Raw genomic sequence first — 22612 nt, forward strand, 5'->3', positions numbered from 1 at the left:
TCTAGTCTTTTGTGCTGTGTTGAATCCTGCCCCCTAACCATCAGGAACAGCCGAGGGGGAGCGGGGAAGAGGATATTGAAAAAGCAATGTGTCGGGTACAGAAATCCATATAACACACCAGCCCTCAGTGTCCAGTTATATTCACCATCTACAGATCTTTAGAGTAACTTCATATACTAACTCAAACAAAAAGATGAGTTACGGATTCTTTCCATCTTATTGGAAGTATTCCAGCTTTTTAGAAATATCCAATACAGTACAGAATATCTCAGCTCCAACTTGGCCGAAACAAACAAATGAAATACAAAGTACCTCACTGAATCACTCATTAGATGATCCATCTGCCCCCCCAAAATTTAAGTGCTGGTCTCTAGCCTTAGTTACACAAGCTATACACCTTCTAGGCTTAAGCTTCGTTTCTACGTGAAGCACTGACTTTGAATGCTTTCTTCAAGTTGCTAGAAACAATTCTCTTGCTGTTCTCTTTCTAAGAACTATTTGGGCCTGGTTTGCCAACTAGAAGGAAGTTTTATACTTGAACTTAACGGAAACAAAGACAAGCTGCTTGAAACTATCTTGTGAATAGTTCAAAATGGCCTAGCTGTCACCTCACCATAAAATCTAACACTAGCTACAAAAGTGGCTGATGCAACAAACAGTCACATGGCATGTTGCAAGGGATGAGGTGTAACTACAACATCAATCTAATATTTATCAAGACTGAGAGCAATAGTCAGGCCCACTCAGTTCCTTTGGACAGTTATTTCCTCAAAATATAAAACCGTAAGCAATTATTTGACTAAATACATTCATCTGTCTGTTCGGTGGAGATGCAGGAGCAGCAGGCAACGCTCTGAGTGCCAGGCTTTTAACACTCATCTGTGACAAGTGACAGTGGTGCACAAGCTAGAAGCCTCCAGGCTTGGCGACTCCATGAAGGGCTGCCTTTCTATATACTCTGGAAGCTTCAGTAGGTGCAATATGTGGCAGCAAGACCATGTTACTTCAAGTGCTGAAAGATTTTACTGGCCTTCCAATGTGCTTCCAGGCAAAATATAAAGTGCTAATGTGCTGCCGAAGCGTTCTTTTAGCTGTTCACTATGCACCCATGACACTGTGCGTGGCTGAATTCCATGCGGCTGCATGTAAGGTTAGGTCTGAGATAGTTCAAGTTAGACTCAATAGTACTATGGAGATTCTGATATTATGTATTTGTACTACTTATAGTATGTTCTGCGTTGTTGGGTCAAAGACCATAATAAAGTATTCATCGTCCTTCAGAAAGTGCTAGTAACTACCTAAAGATAAAGTAAAGTGTGCCTTCGAGTCGGTGTCGACTCCTGGCAACCACAGAGCACTGTGGCTACAGAATACAGGAGAGGTTTGCCATTGCCTCCTCCCACGCAGTATGGAGATGATGCCTTTCAGCATATTCCTATATCACTGCAGCCCAATATAGGTGTTTCCCATAGTCTGGGAAACATACCAGCGGGGATTCAAACTGGCAACCTCATGCTTGTTAGGCAAGTTATTTTCCGCTGCGCCATTAGGTGGCTAACAGTAATTACCTACAAAGCCCTAAATAGCTTGGGTCTAAGTTATTTAAGAGAGCACCTTAATGATCCCCACTGCTTGTTAAAGTCAGCTAGAGAGATTTTCCTGCAGTTGTCAGCACTTTGTCTAATGGCAGCTCGGAGCTGGACCTTCTCTATAGCTGCCCTGGAGCATACTCTCAGCCAACAGGTTTGCCCTCTTTTTAACATAACTTTAAAAACATCTTTATTACCAGGCATTTTGATAGTTAACTATTTTTAATTCATTTGTTTTATTTTTGGTATTTTAATTGTTTTATTTTGTTTAATTGATTTGCAAACTGTCCAGAGATTTTTTTGTGTTGGGCAGTACATGAATGAAATAAAAAATATATATGCCCTGCTAAAGAGAAAGAATCAAGTCTAGCTGCTATCATGTCAAGCTAATGATTCACTGCTTGCCTTTAAAGCACAGGAAACCAAGAGCCCTACACACAGCTTGCAGTATCAGTTCCCATCAAAACCCTCTTTTGGCTTTAAAGGCCAGAATGGGCAAAAAGCACATAATGAGCACTCTCGACAAGCATCCACGTGGAAGGTATAAAGATTGATGTATCGAGACAGTAAAGAACTTGAAGGAAAACAGAAGTTTGTGGCAATCATTATATATGATGTTCAGGAGGCAGGGAGTGGGAAGAACAATAGGAAATAAGTTGAGTGTATAAATTGATAATCAAGTACTACAGAAGTCTACTACAGAAGTCTGTGCTGGCCTTCTTATCTTCTGTTGCAACATATATATGAACTGGGCATTCAGATTTATTCTTTTCTTAATTGTATTTAAAGGGACATTATTTCATACCTGCAGGGTGGCAAGAACATGGAGTCCTTCATAAGCACAGATCCAGAAAGAAGAATATACCAGCATCTTGCAATCGTGTCTGAGCTACAAGAAAAAGAACAAATATATCAGCACACCATCAGTATAAAGTACATTATCCTGTACATCCAATACTGCTAAGCAAACCTTTGCAAGCACTGCATATGCTTCTCCATTTGCTGCCATACCAGGGCCAAGTACCGAGGCGCTCTAACCCCTGGACCTTGGGGACCCAGCCCATGGCCTCCAAAGTCCTGGGGGGCCTCCTACTGCCACCCCGTGCCCACCCCACCACTGCCCGGCTGCACCACCCTGTGAAAAGTTACCTTCCTTTAGCTGCCAATGTGCGCAGCCAGGGGGTGGGGGATGAGCCGAGCAGGCCTCCCCCTCTCCCCACCACGGCAGTGGCTGAAGCGGCCGCTGGGTGGGCCTGTCTGACCCAGCAGTCCTTGCAAACTGTGAGGCGCTCCAGTGCACCTGCACCTTGCAGCTTGCAAGGACCGCTCGGCCAGACAGGCAGGCCCAGCAGCTGCTCTGGCCGCTGCCGCCACGGCACAGCACAGAGGGAGGCCTGCTTGGCTCAGCGCCTGCCCACGCACATTGGTGGCTAAAGTAAGGTGACTTTTTGAAGGGCGAGGCTCACGGCGGGGCGGTCCGGGCTCCACTTTTGGCTAGGTGCTCCCCTGGCTAAGTACACACATGCAGTGGAGATGCTTTCAGATATTTAGCATTATAGCCTTTCAGACATAGGAGCAATGCCCCAAGGTGCCACTCTTGAGCCAAGAGAAGATCAATGCAAGATAATGGGTGGTTGAGTTTCTTGAGATGTACCAACCAGTTGCTGTGAGGGAGAGGGGCTGAAATTCAGTGATACATAAGTGCTTTGCCTTAAGAAGGTCCCAATCTGTGGCAACTCCAGGCAGCACTAGGAAAGAGCCTTGACTGCATCTCAGACAATACTGAGCTAGATGGACCAACAGTCTGACTTAGTAGAAGGCAACTTTTTATGTTCCTAAGACTGAATCTCCTGGTGGCAGTGAAGATAACGATTGGCCATAACTATAAAAACAAGAAGATTGAATTCATAGTTTGCAGAGGATCAATAAGAGTTGCCATTTATCAGGAACAGAAGACCTAATTCCCCGGGGTTTTTTAAAAACTCGATCATAATCAAGCCAATTCAGCAGATTTCTTATTGACTTGGTTGACATTTCTTCGTTACTCAGAAGAAAGTAATAAACTTTGTTATGTAGTCTGGTGAAAATATTTGTTTATAATGTCAATTGCTTTAAGAACGAAAGAGGATGTTGAGTGCAGAAACTGCATCTACACACACACGCCCGCCATGTTTTCTAAGGGTAGGATTTTCTCCCATCAGGTTTTCTGGGTTAAGGTATTTATAATTTGCTTGATACTTGGCTAAATAGTCCACATGCAGAGTACTCCTAGAGGTTCAAAAGAACCTTATTTCCTCATCTCCACAGCTACAAATACAGAGGCAGTGCAACAGATCACCGAGGAAAATCAATATGTGAACACCTCCAATATCAGCAGCCAGCCCTCCCTCTCTCTCTACCAGTTGTAAGTTACTCATGAATTTGTACTGGACAGATGGGGAGCTCTTGCTGGGAAGGTGCAATGCAGAATTCCCATTTCCCATAATGTCACATTGCACATGCCAAGAGGCAAGAGAAGAAGACTTTTGTTCCTTCCTTCTCTGCTTTTAATCACGTATGGGAACAATTTTGCTATTTAACATACTGCATAAAAAACTGAACTCTTCCTACTTGCCTTTCCTCAGTCAAAGTTTCAACTAAGGCAAAAGCAGTATTTGAAAATAGCAGTAGCATTAAGAATGTAACGACATACTAATAGCATCCTAAAATTAAAGCAGTTAAAAACAGACTTCAGTAATGCCTCCCTCATGCCACCTCCTATCCTCATGACCTCTAAACAGCACCAGGTGGCCACCTGCTTTCCAGAGAAAAGAGAGAGGTTTTTTAATCATTTGTGTTAAGGAAATCTAAATAATGTTGAAGGCTTACATAATGTGCAGCATAATATAGGCTTTTCAGAACCATGCAAATGATTAAAACATTCTTTCTTTCTGGAAAGCAAGCGGCCACAACACAAGCAGCATCACAATGTGTGATCGCGCCAGAGTAAGCAGTAGTGGAAGAGTCCTATTGTGTAGCACTGCAGGCATGTTTGTTAGACAACCACAACAGTGGTTGTCTAACCACTGGCATTTTAAGCAGCGGGCAATTTAAAACACCCACTTTACACTGCATAGTACGTAAGTCAATGTGTGTTATATGTATATTTAGGCCTTCAGTTTTGATCTCAAAAAAGGGTTAAACACTTACCAAAACAGAACTTGATTTCCCTCGTACCTTTTGTAACGTGCACTGGAAGTCATGATTCTAAGAAGAAAAAGAAAAATGTTTCATCATTTATTTGTTTTATTTAAAATATCTGTATCATAGGAACATAGGAAGCTGCTTTATACAGGGTCAGACCATTGGCCCATGTAGCTCATTATTGCCTACACAGACCAGCAGCAGCTTCTCCAAAGTTGCAGGCGGGAGTCTCGCTCATCTCTATCTGGAGTTGCCAGGGAAGAAACTTGGAACCTTCTGCATGTAAGCATGCAGGTGCTCTTCCCGGAGCAGCCCCATCGCCTAAGGGGAATATCACTCCTAACCTATTTGGAACATGTATCGTTTGATGTTTGTTCTCTCTACCATTAGAGTCCTAGCCTGTAGACTTCATTAGAGAGGTGCTGCAACCAACACACTCTGAGGCTATTCACACGATTGCAGAAAATCTGGCTAGCCTCCACTAGCCTGATTTTCTGCAATCGTGAGAACCACCGGGCTCAGCTGCGAGCCCGGTGGTTCTTGAGCGGGTAGCCCGCCCCTAAAACCGGGTTTGCAGAGTGAGCGCTCCGCAAACCCAGGGCTTTTTAAAATTTTTATCGTGAGTAGCCGTGGCGCAGCTCCGCGCTGCGGCTACTCATAAGGAGACCCCCAGAAGGGAGGCAAAAAGCTGCCTCCCACCTCTGGGGGTCTCGCCAGCATGCCTTGCACGCTTGCGCAGGGCATGCTGGAGCTTCCGGGGGCCGATCGCCCCCAGCCCCTGCTGGCTCTGTCACGGAACCGGCAATCATGTGGGTGGCCAATCCGGCCGCCCAGGGCTCCCTGCTTAGCCCGCTCTCCCCGCTCACTCTCCAAAACCAGGTCTCACTAATCGTGAGACCCAGCTCACTGTGTCTTAGAAGCCTTTAGCCTGCCACTAGCTGTGGCACAGAAGCTTGGCAACTGAGCCCCGCCAGATTTCCCAAGATTTGGGAGAAGCACCCTCCCACTTGAGATTTAGCATCTCCCACCATCAAGAGTCCCCTCGTGCCAAGAAGGAAGTCCCTGCTGCTACATTAGAGACGAGTAAGCATGCCCCTAAGTATCCTATCCACTGACTGCCTCTCAAGGGTTGGCACACCTGAGTGCAGGGCAGAACTGAGTAATTCCAGGACTCACGCCTTGTTACCATGCAGATATGAGGAATTCCCCTACAGTCCTCCGCACAGTTTGTCTTGCTTGCCATGTCTTTGAAATACATGATTATGTTAGGAACCTTCACAAGTATGGTTTCCAGCCTGTATAGTGTATGGTCTCTCGTCTACGGGACGGAGACTGTAGAGTGTTTTTGCCCAGCTTCCCCTCCTCCATAAGAATCTTGTTTTGATGTTCAAGCTTCATCATTTCAGAAGGTAGTGTCCGTCTGGACTGATTTTGGCCTTTTTGGCTTACATTTTGCATTGGTAATCACAGAAATTGGAAAGCATTTGGCAATATGGCCAGTGAGAAAGTTATTTTATGTCTTGTTGATTGAAAGGAGAAGGTTGTTGGTTGAACCTGGTTTGTTGCATGATGGTTTGGAGTGTGAGAACGAGTTGAGTTTTAAGCTGGACAAGGCGAGTGCTCTCAGTGAGGAGACTAGCGCCACAGTTGCAATACTGAATTCACGTCTTAAAGAGACTGAAATGTTTAGAGATCTACTGATCACTGAGAACAATATTTTAAAAGCATAACTTAGAGAGGAGCTTAGAGGCACAGTCACCAGCTCCAGGATTACATTAGCCAGCTCAAACAAGAGCACACAGCAAGTAGGTTTGCAGCCGACTTCTTAATGGATAAAGCCCGCATCACACGATGCAACTAATCATCGCGAATGCCAAGCGAAAATGAAGGTCTTACACAGCAACTGGAAGAGCAAGCACCGCAACTGTCTCCTCCTCCTTCTGCTTCTCCATTTACTTCTCTCCCCCTTGCACTAGCACTGTGTCTGTGTATTGTGGTAGCCACTATGGTGCCCCAAAACCTAGATCGGGAACTGGAGCAGGCAAAGGAGGAAGCTCCTGAGCACCCTGTGGCACCCCAAGATGAAGCACACCCAGTGTCCGTGGAGGAGATGGCTGGCATGGAAAGAGAGTCCTTCGCAAGACCCGTAGCTCCCGTGGTTTTCACCCATGTTGAAGCCAGTGTCAGGGGAGCAGCACCCACCGTTAAGGACATAGCCACTCTCAGGCCATGGACATCCGCTGAGGCTGCTGTGGTCGCAGCTACCCTTTGCCCCTTAAATCCCAAGACGGTGGTGGCATGGATAGCCAGGTTTCTCACTTCCAATCCCACCCCAATACTAGAGGTGCGGATATAGATCAGGTGGCTAACATAGCAGCAGATTCATTGGCTTTAGACAAGGGAACAGAGCCCAACTCCAAAGTAGGTCTGCATCCCTTAGACTGGATGTGGGAGGCATTAACAGTCTTAGATTAAATATACCATGCAGAGAAGCAGAGGCCCACAGAATTTCCAGATTACTACATATCACGTAAACAGCTAGTAGAGGGATCGTTCACATTCTCTAGCCATGGTCTGCAACGCAAACAGATGCACCATCTGTGCCATGTGCCCAGAAGATTTTCAGAACAGATTTAAAGGTCTAAATCACCACATGAGATCCATTATGGGACCGATGCTGCAGCAGTGTGTCTCTTAGGCAATTTTCCTAAAAGTTTAGAGATTCAGGTAACATTTGGCACAAATCTGGGTTCTATAAGAAAAATTCCTCAAAGCGAAAGTCTGGCCTGGGCCAGTGCAGGCCGTGACTCCGAGCAATTTTGGAAGCCATTTGTCCCCCACCCTGACCACATTAACACCCCCAATAACAGTAATCTCTCTAAAAAGCCCTTTTACTCCTGCTCTGCTGAACAGCCAAGACTGCAGCAGTGGCCAGACACGCTAGATGGTCAACAGAACTCAGACCCCTGCCAGCCACTTTCCCCAGAAGCCATGCTGAGGAACTTGGTCTGGATGGAGTTCATACAGCTAAAAGATATGAGCAAGTACAGTAAGCAACCCACTAACATTTTTTTAAAAGCCCTCGCAGAGTTAAAACTCAAGCACTCCAAGAGAGCCTCTCCTAACGCTCAGCCAGCTATGCAGATCAGGGAAATAGATCCAGCAGCCAATAGAGCCACCCAGATCTGAACGGACACTAACTGGTTGCGCTTTCCTGGGAATGCAATGCAGGCAGCAGTCCAACTGGTCAAGCTGTGGAAGCAGATCTGGGACTAGCAGCTCAGAATTTAACCCCTTAGCCTCAAAGAGGTTCCTAGCAAGGAACTCTCTTCCCATGTAACCCAAACTGACTCTCAGGATTCCGAGGAAGCCCCCCACCAACACTGTTTGGAGAGACGTGCTTGGAAAAGTTCCTTCCCGGCAACGGTGAAGGAAAAGAGGTGTTTGGTTTTCCTTTTCTGACTCTACAGCCACAGCTGAAGAGTTTAAAAAGATCGGAGGAGACATAAAATACCCATACAGGCAATCAACTTCCTTTACGAAAGTGACCTCGATGAAAAGGCCTCGGAGACTCTCCCAGAAATGGAGAATCTCTCCCAGGCAATAGGGATGGGTCTGGACCGGACCGGAGGCCATTCTAAAGGCCTCCAGACTGTCCGGAACTGGCCGGTTCGGTTCGGATGAGGGGGTTCCTTTAAGGGCGGGGGAGGGTTTACTTACCCCTCCCGCCGCTTTCCCCCCTCCAGCACGTGTATTGTATGTAGTAATTGGACTCCCTCTTCAGTGCAAAAGGCTTCACGGAGCCTTTTGCGCACGCGCACGTGAGCTTCACGTCTCCCCAACCATTTCTTGAGATAAAACGACCTCAGAACAGTAGTGCATCTGCTGGTCACCTCCAGACTTGACTACTGCAATTAGTTCTATATGGGGCTGCCTTTGTATGTAGTTCGGAAACTGCAGTTAGTCCAGAATGCAGCAGCCAGATTGGTCTCTGGGTCATCTCGGAGAGACCATTTCACTACACTGGCTGCCGATAAGTTTCTGGGCGAAGTACAAGGTTTTGGTTATAACCTATAAAGCCCTAAACAGCTTGGGCCCTGGGTATTTAAGAGAACGCCTTCTTTGCTATGAACCACACCACCCATTGAGATCATCTGGAGAGGTTCGTCTGCAGTTGCCACCAGCTCGTCTCATGGCTACTTGGGGACAGGCCTTCTCCATTGCTGCCCCGAGGCTTTGGAACACACTTCCTGCTGAAATAAGAGCCTCCCCATCTCTTACAACTTTTTAAAAGGCAGTCAAGATGCATTTGTTCACCCAGGCTTTTAATTAGACATTGTTTTAACTATGTTTTGTGTTTTAATAGTTTTAACATTCTAAATTTTAATGTTAATCTTTTTATTGGTTTTTATTGTCTTGTAAACTGCCCAGAGAATTCACGTTGTGGACAGTATAAAAATGTGATTGACTAATTGATTGATTGATTGATTGATAAATAAAATAATAAAATTCACCATAGACATCATCCAACACAAAGTAAGCATACTGAAATCCCATCAGTTTCAGCTAGACTTCTGTACACTTGCCATATAGCACCGCCCCATTTTTACATGCTGACATTTTGAAAACTTACAGAAAAGAGGAAAAACGTTTAGTCATATATTTTACATTGCATGCTATTTTTTTTTCTGTTTGCTTCTACCAGAGTGCACTCAATATACAAACATATTCAAACTCTCTACAAAGACCTGTGCTATACCCCAGACCTCAAAGCATTCATTCAATGCCAAGTCCTATTGCAAAGAACAGACCTCATACAGGTATAGCTAGGTATCACATTTGCATGAGATAAGCTGCTCTTACCTTAATTGATGTTCCCTGAGATGCGACAGTATGTCCATTCCATGAAGATAGTAATAGATAGTACTCAGTTCCTGAAAATAAAAACAAAAAATACAATTTGAAACAATTCAGCCAGTGTGGTGTAGTACATCAAGTGTCAAACCAGAAACAGGGAAACCTGGCTTAATATCTTATTCAATCATTAAGCTCAATGAGTGACCTCAGATCCATCACTACCTCTCAGCCTAACCTACCTCAAAGGGTTGTTGTGAGTATAAAGGTATGGGGCAATCCATTTATGCCACCCCAAGTGCCAAGGAAAGGCAGAATAAGAGTGCAATGTAATTAAACCATACTATTTTCAAAAATAATTCAGCAACACACACTTTGTAGCAGCTCACGGCAGAATATGAAAACCCTTCAGACAATGGTAGGCCAGAAAAACTAGAATTGATTTTAGCAATGTAAGACTGGTTATAAAGCTATCTAACGAGCTCTCATTCTAGGCACGGGGGCAGACTCATTTAAATGTATCCAAAGACCCCCAAATCATTACCACACAACTATGAAGAAGGGATCACTCAGACTGCCCTTGTGTTACAACACTGCTCTAAATAACAACAGTGTAAAGCAAAGTAAGCTTATAATGGAGGTGAAGCAGACAAGTTGTTAACTTGTGCCAGAGCCAGTCCTTCAGACAACTGTGCAACAGAGCACAGGATGAGGCTATTCAAACAAATTTAAACTTACATAGGTAAAAATGCAATCCCTTATCAAATCAGAAGGCAGCACTGCATAATATCTGAAAACTGAGTAAGACGTGGGTGGGGTGGGAGGTGGAGGAGGCTTTTGCAATTCAATGGCCTTGAAATTAGTGTACTGACTTTTAGTAATGTGGCAGAAGATTATGGTAACTGTAAAATATAATGCTTCACAATTCATGAAGCAAAGTTATGATCTGACCACCAAAGAAAAGTTACTGCTTAAAATGCCATTTATCTACAGCTGATGTTAGCTATTTGTCAGAGCACTTTATTAGCCAAAATCTGATTTAGAGCTCCAGGGGTGAATATTTAAAAACCTAAATCTCACATATTACTCCTTTGCAACATCTATTGTCAACATGTTCTTCCTCAACAGAAATATTGCTTCACTAGGAAGACATGACTGATGTGTGTTTAACTTATTAACATTTCCTATAACAAGCATATGAAAAAGCTGTTATACTTTGACACCTTTGTCAAAAAAACCCCAAACCTACCCATGAAATAGAGTGTGCCTTGGATGCTCTCCTCAAAGCAAGCATTCTGACATCTCCCATAAGAGTTCCTAGCCAATCACACAAATTCCCAATACAATACATATAGATTTAGAAATATGCATTTGCTGGTCCTCTACCCACCCACCCCCAACAATGTTTCCAGTACTCCATGACTGCAGTGGAAACAATAGTTCAGATCACAGTATGAAATACAGCTCCTCCACCACTACCCACTGCTTCTTGTCTCTTGCTACGTTTTGGCCCTGGGGCTTGCCAGGTCACAGAACTACAGGAACGGCAGAAGCCATAACTGACAGAAATCACCTGTGAATGTCTAGATTCCAGATCTAGCAACACTGGCTGACTCTCTTGCCTGACCAATTCCTTCCTGTCAATAATGCACAGATCCTTATCTCAAGTAGCTCTACATTGCGTAGCCCTCCTTTCTCAACATGCATCCACCACCCCACCCACTCAGATACTGATGGGCATTTTTGTTGCTGGCTGTTCTTTTCTCTCCCCCTCTGCCCCCCTTTTAAAAAAAAAAAAGTCCCACTTTTTGAGCCTCTTTTGAGCCGCTTTTTGAGCCTCCTTATCCCTCCACAGTATACAGGTCTTTCCCATCCTATTAAGCACTATTGTCTAATTCTACGCTGATCAACTCCTCCGTGCCTCACATACCTATGTCCTCTGCCCCTTTCCTTTTCCTCAAGCATCATTCTACATATACTCTTTCTTCATGGCTCTTTCCGTTAGGGATGTGCCTGAGCCACGGTTCGAGCACTTGTAGGGAAAATAGACAGGGAACTTTAAGGAAAAGGAGAGCGGGTGCTTACCTGCTATCTGCTGCCCCTTCCAGCTTCCTGCTGGGGCGGTGCACATCTCCAAAAAGCCCTGCGTGCCATCAGCACGGACATGGCTGACCACACAAACAGGCCCCATGTGCTTGCTTACGGCACAAGGAGCTTTTTGGGATGCGTGCTGCCCCAGCTGGAAGGGGTGGCAGCAAGGAGGTAAGCACCGGCTGTCCTTTTCCTTAAAGTTCCCTGTCTAATATCACTCCAAGTGCTTGAACCACGCTTTGGGCACACCCCTATTCCCAGTCTATCATTTACTCAATAGCATTCTTTCGATCTACTCATCGCCAAGCCTCCTGACCTCCCTGCCACTCGCTCACCCTCTTACCCCCTCCCTGCCGCTCACTTGGCCTCTCCTCCTCCCGCCCCTCTCCACCTCCCGCTCACCCCCTCCCCACTCACTCACCCCCTACCCGTTCCTCTTCCTTATCTGCATATGGAATCCCCACTGCCCAATCACCACAGTGCTTCTGCTCTACAACCTCCAATTGGTAAAGCACTGTGTGGGTGGGTTGTACAACTGTACAACATGTACAACTTTAGCGTATCATATATAGACTAGTATTTTTCAGCCCGTTGAAATAACGGGCACTAGTTGCCTTCTCCGCCCTCCCCTGCCGCCTCCTCCCGGCCGGACCTTCCGCCTCCCGCGGTGGTTTTGGGTGGGGGGGCCTCCGTGGTGGTGCTGCCCGCCGCCACCACCTTTGGCCTTCTGGGCAGGCGGTGAGTTCCGCCGCTGCCACCAAGAGTGCCGCCTGTCAACCCGCCGCCGCCGTCCTTTTCGGCGGGCGGGCCGGACAGACCCGCCGCCGCCTCTCCTCTCCCCATGGCCGGGCTGGACCCGCCGCCGCCGCCGCTGCCTCCCTGTGGCTGCCTCCGGCCTCCCCTCGGCCGGGCCGACCAACCAGCCAACCAGCCTGGTGCCTGCGGTCGTGTCTCCCTCGGCTGTTCTGGGCATGCGCGGCGCGCATGCCCAGAACAGCCGAGGGAGACATGGACGCAGACACCAGAGACACGGGTGCACACACTAGGACTTTATTATATAGGACTAGCCAACCCCTGAACAGAGCAACTGAGAGCTCTTTGGGGCCAGCTACCTCTCCCCCCTCCCAAACCTGCCCCAGTCTCCGGCTGGGCCCACTGCCGCTGCCTCGCCTCTGCAGCGAGGAGAATTAATATAATAGATAGACAGAAGATTATGCTCAGGATCAGTCTTAGAAAATGTTCATTACTTCATGGCATCAAGTTATAGGCACTGACATTTTATCACACATAGGGAGGCTGTAAGAGTTGATGCTATAAAAGCAAATAAACTGAACTATGAATAAGGAATTCCTCAGTTCACATCTCATCTCTGCCACAAACTTACTAGGTTGCCTTAGGAAAGTAACTCCCACTCCCCGCCCCATGAGAATAATATAGTACTGAGTTGAGGATTACTGAGATATTGAATATGAATTGCTTTGAACACTAAAAGGACTACAGTATATAGCTGCTATATTGTATAGTAATTGTCATCTCCTTCAAACTACCCTGTAAAATAGCTTCAATGGCTGAACAGGATTCCTGGCCCATGTCACTACCACACTGACTTTACAACGCTGAGAAACATATGCAAATTCACACAGTTGTAGAGACATATGTGAATTCTCACAATCACAATGCCCAGGATCAAAGAGTTGCCTGTTCACCAGTGGCTTAAGATGTCCATCAATAAAGTCATGTTCCGAACTCTTGTTCAACTCGCTGTACTACAGGGCAGGGCAGCTTTCGCTGAATGAATCTATAGACAAGTAAATGCCTTCATTTTGTGTAGAAACAAATACTTCTGGCAGGGAAATGACCAATCGGTCCTCTCAACATCAGTCTCATTATCCACAGTCTCAGAAGCTGTGCATCCTCTGTTGAGCATCGATTTTCCAAATGCTGTGGTACTTATTGGGCTTGTTTGAACACAGCTTTAAAAGAAACACTTTATCCACATGCAGAATTGCCCCCATGCAATAATGGGGGGGGGGGAGGATATGCACACCCACACTCTTCTGAACAAAAGTAGAAGAGGCCAGCAGAAGTCTCATGCAAACCAGTCCATAGATACTTTGGCACCTTAAAACTACTGTTGGCTGCTACATTTACATGTTAGATTAAGAACAGGGAGGATAACAATTCTGTTCACAGAAGCTTAGTCATGGGCTAACATTCTGCCAATTCAGACCCAAATGTTTGCATTTTAAAACTATTGAGATGAAAAATTATTTGCTAAATAAATGATGTTATCATTGCAGAACAAACAGGAAAAGATCCAGAAGGGATCAAACAGAAGTATACTGGAAGCAAAGTCACCATTTCTGTATTAGCTGTTACCAACTCAACATTTCCAAAGCAAATATGAAACATCTATAGACCCCTAACTAGCAAGCTCATTTAGTATGTACAGTTCTCTTCCAACATTTTAAACAAAAATCATTAGCTTAAGAAATAAAGCAGATTTTGGTACTTTGCATTTTCCAAAGCATTATATTTATACACACACACACACACATATATATATACACATACATATACATATACACACACACACACTCAATTGTTTGAACTGATGTCTTTTTTCAGTTAAACAGGACATTCATATGTAAGTAATCCATTATCATACTCTACACATGCATTTTTTTTTTTAGTTTCTCCCCAATATTAAAAAATGTTTTTAAAAACCTGACTGTTTTAGCAAATCCATTTTTAACTACAACACTATTCCATGGCAGCATTTTACAAGCAGCTGAATGTCTCCCAAATACTGTTGAATTTACCATATTTTTCTCATTTAAACTATGGCTTGTGTGGGCCATCTAGTGGGAAGACAAAGTAATCTCATACAATGTTTAACACCAGCATATGGCAGCAATACTCCGAAAAATGAATTTAATATATAAGAGGCCCTTCTTAAAAGAATGCTTATATTAAATGCAGTATAAGAATGAATCAACTATATTACTTAAAAGAGAAGGAGAACTAGCAAAATACTAACATGGATGTACAGTGCAGGTTGTTCAACATTAACATACTCTCTTCTCCCTCCAGTTTACTCAGTCCTACAGAAGACCACTGAGATCACAAGAATTGAGCTGGGTTCAAGATATCTAATCTGACCATGAAACTACTGTGTAGCCTAGTCAAGTCACTGGCCTGTCTCAGACACCTGAATAGAAATAGCCTTCATGTGGCAGAGAAATGCTCTACAAAAAACATATATCTTGCATGTGTTATGAGTGCCCTAAGTGGATATCCAATTTGTGGCTTTATTACCTCTTAAGGTTTTATTACTATTATTACTAAAAAATATTTATATCCATCTCTCCACCACAATAATGCTTAGGGCAGCTCACTATAATACAATAAAAGTAATATTAAAATTAACACAACAAAACAAAATACAACATAGAATAAAAACAATCAAAACAAACCCAATCAAAATTAAAAACCCAGCCAGCTGAAATAAAACACATTAAAAAGCCTCTCTGAACAAGTAGGTTTTAAGATATAAAATTTTAACCCAAAGGGAAAGAGCATGGCAAAGCTCTTCGGTGGGGGACATTCCAGAGCCAAGAGGCCACAGCCAAGAAGGCCCTGGCTCTTGTCCCCAATTGAATCTCAGTCAATGGTGGGGCCATGAGCAGGGCTCGAGATAACAGCAGATTTGTATGGGCGGATATGATCTGACAGATATCTGGGTACCAAGCCGTATACAGCCTGAAAGGTCAAAACCAGCACTTAGGAATCTAGCCCTGAAGCAAACTGGCAGCCAATTAAAACTACCATAGTATGGATCAGTGTTCCCTCATGCGCATGTGTGCACAGACACACTTTTTTGATGTCCGCTCAGTTAATTTCAGATCCAGCTCAGGCTGAATCAGGAAGGCCCTATTCTTAATGCATGTGTGCAAACTCTGCCTTGACACTGCCTCTCAGAACAAAATTCATTATGCACACAGATTTGGAGGGAAAATAGAAAAAACATTGGTATGGATGTAATACTTGAGAAGCGACTAGCACCCACGAGCATTCTTGCAGCAGCATTCTGGACCAGTCAAAGCTTTCAAACAGTCTTCAAGGGAAAGCCCCAAATAGTGCACATTGAAGTAATCCAATCTGGATGTTACCAGTGCAAGAGTGGCTGAGGTCAGGTCTGACTTTTCCAAGTAGGGTTGCAGCTGGCATAACAGCCTTAGTTAGTAAAAGGCACTCCTGCATATTGCCACCACCTGAAACTCCAAGGACAGTGCCGAATCCAGAAGCACCTCCAAGCTGCGGACCTGATTTTTCAGGGGGAGTGTGACCTCATCCAAGACCAGATTTACCTCACCATTAAGATAATCCATTTTACTGACCTAGAGCACTTCCATCTTACCTGGATTAAGAATGTCTGTTTGCCACCATCCAATCCAGAACAGCCTGCAGACATCAGTTCAGGACATCCACTGCCTCCCTGGTATTAGCTGACATAAATGACAGGTAGAGCTGGGTATCATCAACATACTGATGACACCACATACCCATGGATGACCTCTCTCAGTGGATTATGTAGAAGTTAAAGCGTATGGGAGACAGAATAATGGGTACATAAGAACAGCCCAGCTGGATCAGGCCTAAGGCCCATCTTGTCCAGCACACAGTGGCCCACCAGATGCCACTGGAAGCCTTCAGGCAGGAGTTGAGGGCATGGCCTCTCTCCTGCTGTCACTCCCCTGCAACTGGTACTCAGAAGCATCCTGCCTTTGAGGCTGGAGATGACCTATAGCCCTCCAACTAGTAGTCGATGATAGACCTCTCCACCATGAAGTTCTCCAAACCCCTCTTAAAGCCATCCAGGTGTTGGCTGTCACCACAAATTGTGGCAGAGAATTCCAAATGTTAATTATGTGTTGTGTGAAAAAGTACTTCCGTTTGTTGGTCCCAAATTTCCTGGCAATTTCATGGGATGACCACTGGTTCTAGTGTTAAGTGAGAGGGAGAAAAATTTCTCCACACCATGCATTATTTTATAGACATCTATCATGTCTTCCTGCAGTCATCTTTTTTCTAAACTAAATAGTCCCAGGTTTATTAGTAGCCTTGCCTCATAAGAAAGGTACTCTAGGCCCCTGATCATCTTGGTTGCCCTCTTTTGCACTTTTTCCAGTTCTACAATGTCCTTTTTTAGACCTGGTGACCAGAATTGTGTGCAGTATTCCAGGTATGGCTGCACCATAGTTTTGTATAAGGGCATTATAATATTAGCAGTTTTATTTTCAATCCCTTTCCTAATGATCCCTAGCATGGAATTGGCCTTTTTCACAACTGCCGCACATTGAGTTGACACTTTCAATGAGCTATCCACCACAACCCCAAGATCCCTCTCCTGGTCAATCACCGACAGCTCGGATCCCATCAGCATATACTTGAAGTCGGGGGTTTTCGTCTAATGTGCATCACTTTACACTTGCCAACATTGAAGCACATTTGCCATTTTGTCACCCACTAACCCAGTTTGGAGAGATCCTTTTGGAGCTCCTCACAATCAGTTTTGGATTTCACTACCCGAAAGAGTTTGTTATAATCTACGAATTCGGCTACCTCACTGCTTACCCCCACTTCTAGATCATTTATGGAAAAATTAAAAAGCACCAGTCCCAGTACAGATCCCTGGAGGACCCCACTTCTTACTTCCCTCCATTGTGACAAGTCTCCATTTATACCTGCCCTACAACCAATTAGCAATCCACACATGTACTTGTCGTCCCTTTATCCCATGACTGCTAAGGTTCCTCAGGAGTCTTTGAAGAGGAACTTTGTCGAAATCTTTTTGGAAGTCCAGGAATACTATGTCAACTGGATCACCCTGATCCACACACTTGTTGACACTCTCAAAGAACTCCAAAAGGTTTGTGAGGCAAGATTTTCCTTTACAGAAGCCATACTGGTTCTCTCCCAGCAGGGTCTGTTCTATATACTTTACAATTTTATCTTTGAGGATGCTTTCCATCAATTTGCCTGGAATGGACATTAAACCAACCAGCCTGTAATTTCCCAGATCACTCCTGGATCCCTTTTTGAAAGTCAATGTTACATGTGCTACTTTCCAGTCCTCCGGTAAGTTATATATTTTTGCAAGGAGGCTGGCAATTTCACATTTGAGATCTTTGAGGACTCTTGGATGGATGCCATCCAGCCCTGGCGATTAACTAGTTTTCAGTTTTTCTAGACAGTTTATAACATCATCTCTTGTCACTTCTATCTGACTCTGTTCTTTAGCCTCCATCCCTAAAAAGCCTGGTTCAGGAACAGGTATATGCTCAGTATCCTCTGTCATGAAGACGGACACAAAGAACTCATTGAGCTTCTCTGCGACCTCCATATCCTCCTTAATAATCCCTTTCACTCCCTCATTGTCTATGGTCCAACTGCCTTCCTGGCAGGTTTCCTGAATCTGGTGTGTTCAAAGAAGTTTTTGTTATTCTCCTTGATGCTTTTAGCTAAATGTTCCTCAAAATCTCTTTTCACTTCCCTTATTGTCACCTTGCGTTTCTTTTGCCATAGTTTGTGTTCCTTTTTGTTCTCTTCATTTGGACACGCCTTCCAATTTTGGAAGGAAATCTTCCCTTTTATGGCTTCCTTGATGGTACCTGTTAGCCATGCTGGCATCCTCCTGGACTTAGTGGTACTTTTCCTCCTTTTGGCTACACAATCCAACTGGGCTTCTAGTATTGTGGTTTTGAGTAAACTCCATGCAGTCTGGAGTGAAGTGACTCTCCTGATTTTCCCTTTCAGCTTTCTTTTCACCATACTCCTCATTTTGGAGAAGTTTCCTCTTCTGAAATTCAAAGTGTCTGTGTTAGACTTCTTTGGTGATTCTCTCCCTGTGTGTATGCTAAATCTGACCGCACTATAGTCAGTGTTCCATAAAGGGTCGATGACACTGACATCATGCACTAGGTCCTGGGTGCTAGTCAGGATTAAGTCCAAGGTTGCCTTCTCTCTGGTTGGTTCCAAGACCAACTGTTCTAGGGCACAGTCATTCAGCATATCCAGAAATCTGACCTCTTTGCCATTACCTGACTGTGAATTCACCCAGTCTATGTGTTGGTAATTGAAGTCACCCATTATAACTGGATTAAGTACATCCATTATTACTGGATTAATTACTGGATAATGGGTTGAGGGTAGTCTGAGAAAGAAAAGAGGGTAGGGAGAGAAAAGATCTCACAATAAGGCATCCAAATGGATCACCTGTGTGTGGTGAAGCAATTAAACATTATGTTTTTCCTTGCAAGTTGTGACTACTCATATGTTGGGTATGAGCCAGTTATTAATTTCAACAGCAACAACAACAGCTATTTTTTGCCAATATTTAAAATAATAATAATTTTAAAAAGCTTGGAGTGATCCAAGCCGATTACTCTGGATCACTTTCTACCTATCACAAGTACTCATCAGGAAGCCTTTCTTAAAAAATGCTTCCCAAAATATCAATCAATCTCTTTATTTCGGTCAGCAACCAGCATGAGATTAAAACAAATGTAAAAGAGAGGACAATCAAACTTCTATTGCAAACAATAACACCAGATAAATTTTAAAAAGTCCTCCTCAGCATAGATCAGGATACTAAAAATACTACTAAAATAACTGGAGATAAAAGAGGCAGCAGTATTTCCTACTTATGAGGCTATTACACAAAATCAAAACTCAACCAGTTGCCTTCTCGACTCCTAAATCTGAGGGGGGTTAAACAATTCAGGAGCTCTGAAAAATACTGTCATTAAATTTACAGCTGATATACAGGTGATACCAGTACCTGCGTGCCCACCTGCAGCTAGCCACATTATGGCTGCAAGTTGCTCTGGCCTTAGATCCATCGCCTATTTTCCCATTACTAAGTTCTTCTGCAAACGAAGGGCTGCACTGCAAAATTTAGCTACCTGTCTGGTAGCGCAGGAATTGCTTCCTTCCAACAGCCTGTCAGTCATCTGAGGAGAATCAAGACCTGGGCATTTAGCTATCAAAGGGTAAATAAGATCCCGGCGCAGGTCTCTATAGAACAAACATTCCAATAGCACATGGGTGACTGTTTCCACTTGACCCTCATCACATGGGCAGAGCCTCTCCCCATAGGGAATCCCTCACCCAAAATATTATGTGTGATTCTTGATTGTAAGAATCAAATCAAGATATGGGATTTGAACTATTTGAGTAGTTTCAGGCATATAGCAAACATAAATGAGAAAAGATTAACCCTAGGCAAGGGAAGAGGGGAAGAAAGGAAATTGGGGTAGGGGAGACAGACAGAAGAGGTAGAAAAGACACAGGTGGAGACCTAAATACTGCTTTACAATTCTTAATGTAAAAGGGTTATTTTTTTTTTGACAAGTTTGTTATTCTTTTCATCCAGTTTAATTTGCCAATATCCAGACATGGCCTTAATCAAAATAACCAATTTCTGAGGTTATCAAATGTAGGTCGACTAAGTGTTCCCACATCATTTTCCTGTTCAGATATCAAGGATCTATGCATATTCTCAATATGTATCTGCAGTGTTCTTTTATCCTGCAGCCACTATACTGAGGGCTCCCCAATCTTGTCAACTTCTCTGTACATTGTATTTACTTCTCCACTTTAGTCTTGACTTTTGGTTCAGTGCCAGTTGCCATGATGGGCAATGCAGTTGCAACTCACTTGATCTTGCAGCATCTTGGCACACAATCTATGCCCTAAGGTCACTCAGAAGCTTCCCTTTATTCACCATTTGTTCATCAACGGTTCATCAGTAGATTCCATTGTCATTAAGATTTGTATTACGTTTCATGCCTGTAGAGCATCAGTTCCTCAATGCTGGAAAAATCTAGACACAGGCATTTTACACTGCATCCCAGAGAGAATGATCCCAACGCCAATGACTTAGTCTCTCTTAGCCACTATTCCAAGTCAGGACTTTCGTGGTTTGAATCTCACCTCTGCCATGAACTCACTAGGTGGTCTCAGGCAAGCCTCTCCTTTGCAACATCTATTTTCCAGCTGAAATAAGGGGATACTAGCCACCTAATGGTGCAGCAGGGAAGCAACTTGCCTAGGGCTGTCAGTTCAAATCCCCGCTGGTATTTTTCCCAAACTATGGGAATCCCCTAAATCGGTCAGCAGTGATATTGGAAGGTGCTGAAAGGCAACATCTCATACTGCACGGGAGATGGCAATGGTAAACCCCTCCTGTATTCTACCAAAGACAACCACATGGCTCTGTGGTCACCACAAGTCAACACCAACTCGACTCCACAATCTTTCCTTTCCTACTTATTTACCTTACAGGAATTACAAGAAGATAATGCATGTCAAGTACCTTGAACACTCAATAGCCCTATACAAATATTAGATCATCATTACTATCTATTTAAAAGATTTTTATCCTGCCATTTCCCCAAGCTTCTGTTACTAAGCTTGATTGGTTCAGGTTATATTAATTTTGTATCCTGAGCTATAGTACTCTATTCACTCAGGCACACAGTTTGCTTGTTCTCCCGCATCAGTCTTGTGAATGATCTTGCTGTTCCTTGCATCCTACATGGATGGTAACACAGGCATTACTGTTCTTTTGGTCCCCTTGATTTAGTACTAGAAAACTGAATCACTGAATCAAAACTGAATCTTACATCATACCTATATTTTGACAGTTGATTAGTTCTTTAGATGTCTTATGTGTTCTGGCTATGCTAGTAGTTTGTCCTCCATAAACAGTTCTTGGCATTTCTTTTGAGTTTTGTCTTCTGAAAATTCTGTCATTTAACATGCCATCCAATTCATGACAGCAGAGTCATGGATTAACTAAGTTAACCTCTGCTAACTGGGCAAAGAGACACCTTTTTAACATGGTGATTCTTTTTATTGAGCAGGGGGAGAGTAACTGGCCCTATCCAGCCCCAGCACCTCCAGTGACTGTTGCTGGTGTCTATCTTATGTTTCTTTTCAGATTGTGAGCCCTTTGGGGACAAGGATCATTCATTCATTCCATGTTATTGGAGTTATTGGAGTCTCTATGTAAACTGCTTTAGAAACGTTTGTTGAAAAGCGGTCTATAGATATTTGTTGTTTTTATGAACATAAGAACAGCCCTGCTGGATCAGGCCCAAGGCCCATCTAGTCCAGCATCCTGTTTCACAGTGGCCCACCAGATGCCACTGGAAGCCCCCTGCTGTTACTCCCCTGCAACTGGTACTTCAGAGGCATCCTGCCTTTGAGGCTGGAGCTGGCCTACAGCCCTCTAACTAGCAGCCGATGATAGACTTCTCCTCCTTGTTGTCTGAAGAGCAATTGCCCTCCTTAATTGTTTCTGACGGGCCCTTGTGTATTGAAGCATCGTTCCTTGGCATGCAGAAGACCCCGAAGTAGTGCAAGAACTCTTTTCCTATATAAGCTTGTCACTAGAGGTCCATGCTCTGCTGTTATCCCTGCTCTAGGCCCAATACCTATTATGAATTGAGCAGCTTTTTGGATGCAGACCACTTATAAACTTCTAAACCTGCAAAAAGATCAATTTCATCCATCTTCTGCAATTAGCTGCTGTGCTTCCAAATTCATAGGTTACATTTCTTACATGGCTGTATGTAGGCCAAGGTCTATTATAGCAGCAGCAGCATGTCTGAACTATTCAAAAGACATGTATAGAGAATCTGCTCACTTTTATACAAGATTTTAGTCCTTATTCTAAAGAGACTAACCCAGTCTTCAGAGCTGGCTCTTAAAAGAAGAACTTTCAGTAAACTGTTGACCATCTATGAAATACAAAAAACAGCACAGCATTTCACCTTAAATGAGCTTACAGAAACACAGCATGGCCCCTGGCCTATCCCAGTAGCAGG

At 44.0% G+C, this 22612-nt stretch overlaps 1 protein-coding gene across 10 annotated transcripts in view; it reads right to left on the reverse strand.

The window, feature by feature from the left end:
* RAPGEF6 (Rap guanine nucleotide exchange factor 6) overlaps positions 1-22612 on the reverse strand; it is a 244713-nt gene that overhangs the window by 191049 nt on the left and 31052 nt on the right. For all 10 annotated transcript variants that reach the window (XM_053300758.1, XM_053300756.1, XM_053300752.1 and 7 more), the window contains 3 exons: positions 9636-9706; positions 4779-4835; positions 2395-2478 (listed from right to left, as the gene is read on the reverse strand). In XM_053300758.1, coding sequence (XP_053156733.1) covers positions 2395-2478; positions 4779-4835; positions 9636-9706 — 212 coding nt within the window. The remainder of the gene's footprint in view (positions 1-2394; positions 2479-4778; positions 4836-9635; positions 9707-22612) is intronic.

The sequence above is a fragment of the Hemicordylus capensis genome, chromosome 2 (genome assembly GCF_027244095.1).
Source record: "Hemicordylus capensis ecotype Gifberg chromosome 2, rHemCap1.1.pri, whole genome shotgun sequence".
Lineage (NCBI taxonomy): Eukaryota > Metazoa > Chordata > Lepidosauria > Squamata > Cordylidae > Hemicordylus > Hemicordylus capensis.